A 10,915-nucleotide genomic window follows, 5' to 3' on the forward strand; every position below is an offset into this window, starting at 1 on the left:
TTATTTTAGTCTGGACTGCAACTTGTTCACCATAGAACAAGTCAATGACCTGAAGCATACATACAAACTCTGTGTTAAAAAACTAAGTGTTATTTAGAGAGCGAGCAATGGTGTTATCTACCATGGATCATGGAATGGCCTACTCATTCACCACATCTGAATCCTAATAAACTACTCTAGAATTAACTGGATCAAACTATTAAAGAGCAGATCGCAATTCCCTCTTGAAAACTTAATCCCCCCAAAAATAAAAACATTTCCACTGCATTTCAGCGCTGCCACAAAAGAACCAGCTGACATCACGTCAACGATTCTCTCATTGACCCAGGTGTTGACGAGGACAAGGATGATCACTCTGAGAGAAATTAGAATAGCAGACTTGTAAAGGAGGGTGCTGCTTGAAATCATTATTCTTAGTCTGTTAACCATGGTTACCTGCAAAGAAACACTTGTCGTCATGCTTTGCATAAAAAGGGATTCACAAGCGATGGTATTGCTACTAGTAAGAAAAATCAACCATGCACTTACATCAACCATTTATCGGATCATCAAGAACGTTAAGGAGAGGTTCAGTTGTTGTGAAGATAGCTTCAGGGCAACCAAGAAAGTCCAGCAAGGGCTAGGACCTTCTTCGAAAGAATATTCAGCTGTGGAATCGGGGCACCATCAGTGCAGAGCTTGCTCAGGAATGGCAGCAAGCAGGTGTGAGATAAATGAAGCATCTGCCAAAGGTACAGGGATTAAACTGCTGAGGACTGGGGTAAAGTCATTTTTTTCTGATGAATCCCCTTTCCGATTGTTTGAGGCATCCAGAAAAAAGCTTGCGCGGAGAAGAAAAAGGTGAGCGTAAAGTATCCTGAGACTATTTATGTGAGGGGTGGCTTTTCAGCCAAGGGAGTGAGCTCAATCACAGTGTGAATGGTAGAATGGTACTTCTGAGACCAAATTCTCCCAACCATCCAAGAACAGTTTGGTGAAGAACAATTCCTTTTCCGGCATGATGGAGCACCTTGCCATAACCGGTTTAGAGAAATTTTGGGTTCATGGCCAGGAAACTCTCCAGACCTTAATACTATTGAGAACTGGTCAATCCTCAAGAGGCCACAAATTCTAACAAACTCTAAGCATTGATTATTCATGAATGGCCATCAGTCAGGATGTGGCCCAGAGGTTGATTGGCAGCAGGGTGAATTGCAGAGGTCTTGAAAAAGAAGGGTCACTAGTGCAAATATTGACTGTTTGCATACACTTGATGTAATTATCAATAAAAGTCTTTGGTACGCAATAGTAACATCTGACAAGATCTAAAAACACTAAAGCAGCAGACTTTGTGAAAATGAATATTCGTGCCATTTTCAAAACTTCTAACTATACTTCATATTAGTTTGGTCAAAGTAAATCTGCCGTTCAATTACTCGGTTTGTTGCATATAAACAAAGCGAAAATGCATGTGTCCTCAAAAAGGTGTGCCAGTGTTTTGACAGGCGCTTGACGTTCTTTTCACTGTCTACATTCTTTTCTTCTTCCTCACAGTACATTTTTCTTACTTATATAATTCCACATGTGTTAATTCATAGTTTTGATGCCTTCAGTGTGACTCTACAATTTTCATAGTCATGAAAATAAAGAAAACTCTTTGAATGAGCAGGTGTGTCCAAACTTTTGGTCTGTACTGTGTGTGTATATAAATATATATATATAATGAACAGCACTTTGTGGATATAGATAGAAAAGTATTGAATGAAAATGAATAAATGACATGCTTGCAACAACCATTCAGTACTTCAGTAATGAAACTGATTTTCCATCATATACCTTCACCCCTGGTAATACAACATTTTTGAAGAACCGTATCCGTAAAATATATGATAAGCCTTGCGATGTGTGTATTTATTTCTCATGTGCGGTGATGACCCACAGGGCGAGGAGTCTCCAGCACTGCGCAGATGTTACGAAGGAGTGCAGAGAGACGGGGAAGTAATCAGGGTGCGAGACACTGTTCTGCTGCGGTCTGGTCCACGAAAGAAGTCGCTCCCCTACGTGGCCAAAGTGTCTGCCTTCTGGGAGGACCCTGAGTCAGGTACGCCAAAAGTCCTTACTACTTTGATCAAGAAATACACAATATGGACAAAAGTTTGTGGAAACCTGATTAAGATATATATGTGATTTTAGAACATCCCATTCCACATTTAGTCCCCATTTTCTGTTAATTAATAGTTAGTTAATAATCACTTTTATAGCAGGCTATTTAAGGTCTTCCACTCCAAACTAGGGCTGTAACGTTTCCTCGAGGATTTCGATTGCAAAAATGTAGTGAGACAAATCATTTTGCCTCGATGCTTTGTTTAGTCCATTTAACTACACACGAAGCACTGCGTTTCCCACGGACAATTATTACTGACGCACCACCCGCTAAACTCCAGAGCGCTCTGGACAGGTAAAACAGAAGAATGCTGCAGAATTAAAAATGGTGGAACGGGGAGATGATTCATATGGAAGCTCGTTTCTGCCACATTAAATAAAAGGTTTGCCCAATTCCGAGTTTTTTTTTTTGCTCGCAATTACGAGCTTTTTTGTTTTAGCCAATCGGGAAGCGTCACACCCTCTATAGTGCCAGAGTCTTTACCCATTGGCTACAATCAATAGAATTTCGCATGCTATCGAACTAAGCCCATGATCCCGAACAATCAGCACTGGAGGAGACGGAACGCAGACAGATGAAGCAGAGGAGGCCTCGTTCACACACCAACTGCTTCAAACTTCAGGCCAACAACATGGTTACCGGTGGATGCACCAGGAATGTCGGATGTTTACGAGAAATAAAGTCGGTATTGCGAGGAAAAAAAAGTTGGAAATTGGGCAAACCTTTTTTATGTGGCGGAAACGGGCTTCCATAGGATTCAGGTTTCCAAAGTTTGGGATCATTTCAAACTAAAATATAAAGAAAATACCGTACTATTTTATTTGCATTATTATTTTTTTAAATCTGAAATGTATTTTTATGTATTTATTTATTTTTTTTGTATGTATAGTTGTTTTTACATTTTGATGTAATATAGCAATTAAATGCACTAAATGAGTTTCACAGATATTCTTGTATAAGATTTCAGCAATAAAATGTGAATTTCACTAAATAGGAAACTAATTTTACCTAAAAGGAAGAGACCCGTCTTATTGTCTCTTGTTTATTTAGTATTGTTCTTTAATAGAGAATACTCGATTGATTGTTGGAATAATTAGCAGAATGCTCAATTACTCCCAAGTAAAAGGACAGTGTAATGTAACCACATCTGAAGACATCATGTACAATTGTGTTCCTCCAACTTAAAAGTTTAGTAAAAGTGTGGGGAGAAGCACATACATCTGGAAAAGTCAGGTGTCGCAATGCTTTTGCTCATATAGCGTATTGTTCTATTGCTGCTTTGACACGTATATCTTATGCTTATATGCTTGTTTACTTTCCCAAGTCATAATTGCAGGGTTACATCATGATGCTCATCCTCCTGACGTTGAGCGACTGTTCAGTTGTAGAACCACATTTACAAATTGATCTGTCCATCTTAGTCCATCATCCTCGAATATTAATATTACAAACCAGTCATGTTTGCTGAAATTTCAAAAGATCTCGCGTCTAAATCAGTTTCTCGACTGTTTATTTTACTGCGGTGAAGACTCTCTTCTCTATCATCAGATTGCTCAGGGGATTCTTCTGCCTGATTTAGTTCCTGCTACTAAAACCTGTCTGCGCTGCTTAAGACTTTCTTCCTAGCAGAGTTTTGCAGCCATGTGTGCTGTTTGCTTCGCTCTTCACCTCCGCTGTGCACCAGAGAAAAGTGATGAATAGAGTGCAGTATTTTCATAGCCTGTGAAGGGCATTATACAGGGCTCTGTAAGCGCCTGTCGCAGATGTTTAGATCACAAACAATTTGGGCATTGATTTCTGTCTGTCGTCCAGCTCTGGCGTTTCAGAACTAACTGCACTCATGGTGTCATAGTCATGAGGTGATAATGTCTTCAAGGAAATGAGCAAAGCTAGCTCTATAGGAAGTAGAATACGCACACGTGCTTAGGGGTGAGGGGATGCATTTCTTTTTTCTTTTCTTTTTTATTATTTGAGAAATTGCGAAAATTGAGAAAAAACAACGCATTAAACAATCTAACTATAATTGTGCTTTTTATTTTAATATGTGGCTAATTTAAGCATATACACTAGAAAAGGTAAGATTCACCGATTTCGCATCAGTGCACCTGCATAAAATTTAACGCGTTATGGCATATTTTTGAACATATTTGCACGGATTGAAAAACGATTTATTTATATATAATTATTAGTAGACGCGCCATACTTTTATTATTTAGATCATTTCTGACCAATTTTTTATATGTAGAATCTTCGCTAAACGTTTTCAAGCGAGTTCTCTCAGCACCACCGCTGCTACGTGAATATGGCATATCATAACACTACGGAGACCGAGGCGTGTCCAGGGGGTCATATAGAAAATAGATTAACATGGCAGAGGTAGAGCTGCATGTTCCTGGAGACAAAACAGGAGAAGAACGCCTGGATTTATTTCATCTATTTTAAACTAAGGCTGATGTGATTCACATCTCGATGCATGGTTACAGAGATGCACATCCCTAAAATAGACGTAGACAGTGTTGATATTTTTTAAAACATTTTTGGGAACAATTTTGGGCTGAAACGATTCCTGAAGTAATTAGAATAAAAAAAACATTCCTACGAATATTTAAAAAAATCGGATAAGTACTTTTACTTTGTAAATACGCTACACTAAATATACAAGAGAAAATAAGACCGGTCTCTTGACATGGTTACTGGTGGATGCACCAGAAATGTTGGATGTTTACGAGAGATAAAGTCAGAATTGCGGGAAATAAACTCGGAATTAGGCAAACTTTTTTCTTTTAATGTGCTGGAAACGAGCCACATGAACGGATAGGATTCAAGCCAAAGAAAACAACAAAGTTTCCAAAGTTTGGCATTTCCTTTTTTTTTTTGGGGGGGGGGGGGGGGGGTAATCTAAAGTAGTTACATTTATATATTTTTTTATGAATTTTTTATGTATTTATGTATTATTTTATGTATTTAATATGCTCTAAATGGGTTAAGTTTTCAGTTATACTTGTATGCATTTTCAGCAATAATTATTATTATTTTATTTTTTTTTTTTTTTAAGGAAACAAATGACTTGTTCATTTTAACAGACCCATCATATTTGCTCTTGTATATTTAGTATTGCTCTTTAATAAATAAACGATTAATCGCTAGAATACTCGATTACTAAATGAATTGATAGTTTAAAAGAATTAAATAAAAACTTGATAATAACATGGCATTTTACAAGATACTCCAACATTAAACATTTAAAATACATAGCAACATGACCAATAAAACAAAATATTGGATATATTGATAGCAGCAAAAATTGTACGCTAATCAGGGATCCTTTTGAATAGGCGCTCGTATCAAAGATGGTACTCAACTGCAAAAGGGCAAGAAAGAAAACTAGATCAATATCTAATGATCTGCGCTTGAATTTTCTATCTGAGCCACAATATCGCATTCCAGTGGTTAAGCTGAAGTAATGAAGCTGATGGGAATTGCAGGTGAAGTCACAGTAACCCTGCAATTCATAACTGTCCATCGCCACAGAAGTTAAATGACATGATCGATATGCATCGGCAGTCTATTTTTAATTGAAACGCGAGCCTCTGAATTGCGACCGAGACACGAGAAGAGCAAAGGTTCCCAGTTCTTGCTGCAATAATAATCGCAGTAGCTGAGTAGCAACTCACCTCCACTCAATGGGATGATTACAGGCCTGCGTCTGGGAACCTACCAGGTGAAAGCATTTAAAATTAGGGGAGCAGATTCTGGTAATTACAGTGTAGCAGAGAAATGATCTACATTGCTCTGACAAGGTATTGTGCTGGAAGATGCTGCATTACATCGGTACGACTTCGAGGAGGAGGAGGAGATCATGGGAAGGAGATACTGATGTTTTCTTATTTCTGGAATGTACAACTGATATAAGTTAGTCGGCTTTAGTCCGTTTTAGGATTCATATTGTCTGTTGTCTGTCAGAAGGTCTAATCAATTTATGCCAATTTACCATCTACAAAGATACTATAGTGACAACTACATTCAACACACTGTGCATGTTGTTTGTTGGGAAATATTGTAAAGTTAGCTTATTTTGTGCTGTAATTTTATGGTGGAAGCAGCACTCTTTTGAAAACTCATATTTACCATCTGCTGGGTCATGTATAGTGACTGCTGCACCGAGCTGATAAACTAAAAAGTGATATGACTCTCCACAGGGGAGCTGATGATGAGCCTGTTTTGGTACTACCGTCCAGAGCACACTCAGGGGGGCCGCAATCCCAGCATGCACTGTGAGGTGAGTTGTGTTTATGACAAAGGCAAGAGAGTTCTTCAGAAGAAAGCATTGTGTAAACATTTGACTTGCCTTGATTATGAGTTTTCTAAGAGGCAGTAGGCAGCGCAGGCTTTTCTGCACTCGGTAAGCCCTGGAGACCGTGGCTAAGGGGAGAGAAAAAAAAAAAAACACACACAGCCGACTTGCATTGCTCTTGCATTGAGTGCTTTTGAAATTGGACACCTGTGCGCTGCGCTGATTGTCTGCTCTCATTGATGTATTGAATATTTGAGCATCAAAGCTTTGTGTCTTGTGCTGTGGGATTTTTTTTCTTTCCAGAACGAGATTTTTGCATCCCGGCATCAGGACGAGAACAGCGTCGCGTGCATCGAGGATAAGTGCTACGTCTTGACATTAGCACAATATTGCAGGTAGGTCGTGTGTCTGCAACGTCAATAACGAGTCCGAATTAATGGTCGGTTCATTCTAGCGTGCATCCGTTTTGCTTCAGATTTTGTGCCTTGGTGAAGCGTCGTGAGGAGGGTCGTCCCAAAAGTGCCCCCTTGGTCCCTCCGGCTCGCAACTACGCCATTCCAGCTCATCGCAGCATCCCGGCTGACGTTGACCCCGACCTGGTGTTCGTCTGTCGCCATGTTTACGACTTCCGCTACGGCCGCCTTCTGAAGAACCTGCAGTAGCGCTAGTAGTAAAAAAAGAAATAAATAATGTTTGCTATCGTGGAGCCATACACTGAAAACCAGAGTCTATAAGGTGAAGTCACAATCAATATTCTAATCCAAGGAATTCCTGAAAGGCAACAATACTGTCAAAGTTAAGGCTGCTCTTTCCAGACTTCATACTTGCTGAAACCTAAGATTTGGTGATTCAGCATAATGCTACTTTGAGCACAACTTGGGACAGATCTGTTGGCTAATATATGATCTGTAACTCCATGAAACTGCTTACATATATATATTTGGCTTGTCAATAGTTCTATTTTATACTCGCCGGATTTGTGTGTGGGGAAAAAAAAAAAAGATATGAGTTGTAGGTACATTTAGGGGTACCTTAAATTATGACTTAGACTATAAACGTGCCCTTATTGGCTGTAGAGTTATTTATTTATAGATTCTATGGTGGAAATATTTATTTTTAGAGTAATTAAAAATGACTTCCCTCGACCAAGACCAAACCGAGTACCTGGTCTTCCCCAAATCTTGAATCTTTAACCTTAAATCTTCAACTGATCGTATATTAATTTGTTGTACCATGCAGGACCATAGAGGTATTCTGGTGGCCCAGATAACGTCGGAGTTCCTTGTCTTACCATCGATCGTCCAATTAGACTTGAGATTTCTTTAATGAACTCTCATCCTACTATAGCTTGTGAGAACTTGCCTTACACCTTAGACAGAGCGTGTTCCACCTCCCTTCCTCACATCCTGCCTTCCCAGCAAACCAAAGCTTTCACACTGCGCCGCTAGATACAAGCACCGCCCCCTCCCCCAACCAACCCCCCCCCCCAACCCACGGCCATCATAAATTTGCACTAATCTACCGTTCAGCGAATCAGTTGTGATTCCGTCTGAAACGTTCACCTGCTACTGACTTTAAAACGGAAGAAAAATACTGTGTATTTGTCGTACGTGTAAATACAGAACAGAGAGAATTTAACGTCTCCGATCCTACAAAACCCGAGGGAGGTAATCCATTTCGTGTCAATAGAAAAGTATTGCCTTGCCTACACACTTCGGCTTTCGGTATGTGCCATCGCCCCCCCATCACCCCCGTCCTCCAGCGTTACCTTTTTTTAGATACGCTTGTTTCCTATTTGGGATCGATATGAAAACACTGTTTCATATGGTCTTTTTTTTGTGCCTTTTAATAGTAATAGGTTAGTCCGCTATGAAAAGAAACAACAGGAGGATTTTATCCCCGCCCCCTTTCATAGTGCGTTTGCTTCTCTTGCCCTAGCTTGGTTTGTATCATGCAGCAGTTTGTGCTTAAAAAACAAAAAGCCATTCCTTATGAGTCTCATTGCACTGTAGTGACCCCCCCCCTTACTCTCTCCTGCTGAGATAGAAAAGAGAACGAAAGAATAAAGAAAAGAAAATTGACCTTAAGGTCAGAGAAAGAATAGAAAGGCCAGGAAAGAAAATACACGCCGTAACTTTTTTAAAGAAGCAACGATCACCTGGGTGCATCGGACCACCGAACTGGAACTGCAGACAGGAAAGCATGATGTAAGACTGTCATTTCATGCCTTCTATTGAATCAAGTACAAAAGTTTGACAAAGCATTATTTCCTGTTTTTTGGAAAAGGCTGCTAAGACCACCCCATGCCTCCACACCCCCAACAACCCCCCCCCGATCTAATTTGCATCACTCAGCGTAGGTCAAACATGCATCCTTGCAGAGAATGAGGCAGCCGGAACTGAGGAAACGTCCCGTCCCGTCCCCCCGGAAAAAAACCCAAAAAACCAAAAAACAAAAACAACCCATGCCTTTTTTTCTATTCTCATGTAAGGCCTCGACGCCGTGAACAAGCATATACACGTTATGGTTTTCCTTCATAACAGCGAATGTGCTCCAGTGCTAACACACATCAAGTTTTACATGAATTATCCATTCCTCTTTAACTATTTAAAAGAAATACCCGAGTGTATATCAGTCACACATGTATTGTGGTGATAGCTAGAAATGTGATTTCTGTACTAGTTTAGTATGCCGATGACTCCAATCAAGCGCTCAAGATACCCATGTTCGACAGTACTGGCCAAAATGTACAGCATGAAAGAACACGCATATCACTTCTTTTCAGTTCTTCATCTGCCATTTCTTTATAGTGCAAGATATTTTTATTTTTTATGATTATTATTATCATTGATAACAACAGTTGGACAATACAGTGTCTTGTTCTAGGTGGCACCACTGACACCCTGTTGGGTTGGAATATAGGTTTATAGTGCTATTCGAGATGAAGGGGTCATCGAACGAAGTCGTTATGTACAGTGTGTAAACAGAAACAGATCCTGTGGTTTATTCAGCGCTTTTTTTTTTTCTTTCTCTCTGGCTGCTTTGCAACTATGTTTTCTTAATGATTTTTATTGCAATTGTTTGTTTTTTTTCCCTTTGGACGGTTAGCTAGGAAAGAACTAGTTTCTTTTTAAATAATGGGGAAAAATGAATATATTTCCGAACACGACTGTATAAAGAGGAGAGAAAAACGCTGTACGGGAACGCTAGAGATGTTCCGTCTGCTGACTTTTTGCTCATTGCTCTTTATTTAATGACCACAGTGAATGAGCATGTAGTCAATACAGTCATGGCATTGGCATTCAGTAGACACGCAAGAATCATTTGGCTTCGGGTACATCACAGCGCTATAATATTTTTTTGAAATGATTAGAAATCGGTTGTTTTTTAATACGATCCAGCAGCATTCCAATATTTTACCCTCTACTACACTGACGCACACACGCACAAGAAATGTTTTTTTTTTTTTCTTCATTTTGTTGCAGCATTGTAAACATTCTTTCAAAGTCTTACATAGCAAGTACTAAGTATTTTTGCTCTTTCGTCAGCATTGTGAATCGTCCTCGCTATTGTAGAAAGTTCTGAGAGTCACGTTCCAAAAAAAAAAAAAAAGGGCCTCGGAGAAAGCGGGAGGTTAATTCTAAGATGTACAAAACTCACCAAGCGCTTTTTTGCTCCTATGGTGATGTGAGTGTGTGGGTGTATGTGTGTATACAAATATATATTTCAATGCAGCATGGAAGTACTGGGCATTCTTGGAAATTAGTCCTAGCACATGCATTTGTATTATTTAAGATAAAAAAAAAAATGTATAAGAGGAAAATATTTAAATGGAATAAATAATATATGAGTTTGACATCTTTGTTGTTGTTTTTTTTTTGTTTTTGTTTTTTTGTATTTTAAAATGCCGCATAGGTTAATTTTTATCTGTGTTCCGTTTTTAACAATGGACATTGTCTCAAAGCAGCTTCACACAGATAATATGGTGATAAAAATGAATATGTTCTTTATAAGTGTAAGTTTGTCCCTGATGAGTGAGCCGGTGCCGACTGTGGAAAGGAAAAACTCCCCGAGATGGCATGAGGAAGAAACCTTGAGAGGATCCAGACTCAAGAGAGAACCTCATCCGGGTTGCACCGAATGTCCATTTATCACAGCTAAACCATGTTGTGGGGTGCAGTGATGGTGATCAGAAGCAAACTGTAGTCCTGAGTCTGTGTAACAGACTGTTGACATTAACTACAGTCTAATTCCAAATCCCCACCAGCACGATTTTCAAAATTCACCCCAAATTGGGGGATTTTCAGGATTTTCATTGCTTACGTTAATACTGACTCATGCCTCGTTAATGCGGTCCGTTGTGCTACATAAGATTTCATTAAGTGACATTAAGTAGCAGATTTGTCATGAGTTAGATGATTAGTGCCCGGAGAATGGATTTGTCCACTTAGTGGTGCATCTTTAGGGGCGACTCATTG

At 39.4% G+C, this 10,915-nt stretch overlaps 1 protein-coding gene across 4 annotated transcripts in view; it reads left to right on the forward strand.

The window, feature by feature from the left end:
- The window catches only part of bahd1 (bromo adjacent homology domain containing 1), a 61,678-nt gene extending 51,385 nt beyond the window's left edge, over positions 1 to 10,293 (forward strand). For all 4 annotated transcript variants that reach the window (XM_083543661.1, XM_083543664.1, XM_083543663.1 and 1 more), the window contains exons 4-7: positions 1,921 to 2,080; positions 6,343 to 6,422; positions 6,741 to 6,832; positions 6,913 to 10,293. In XM_083543661.1, the coding sequence (XP_083399787.1) occupies positions 1,921 to 2,080; positions 6,343 to 6,422; positions 6,741 to 6,832; positions 6,913 to 7,099 (519 nt within the window). In that variant the 3' untranslated portion in view covers positions 7,100 to 10,293. The remainder of the gene's footprint in view (positions 1 to 1,920; positions 2,081 to 6,342; positions 6,423 to 6,740; positions 6,833 to 6,912) is intronic.
- Positions 10,294 to 10,915: the final 622 nt, after the last annotated feature.

Source organism: Silurus aristotelis (genome assembly GCF_946808225.1).
Source record: "Silurus aristotelis genome assembly, chromosome: 6".
Lineage (NCBI taxonomy): Eukaryota > Metazoa > Chordata > Actinopteri > Siluriformes > Siluridae > Silurus > Silurus aristotelis.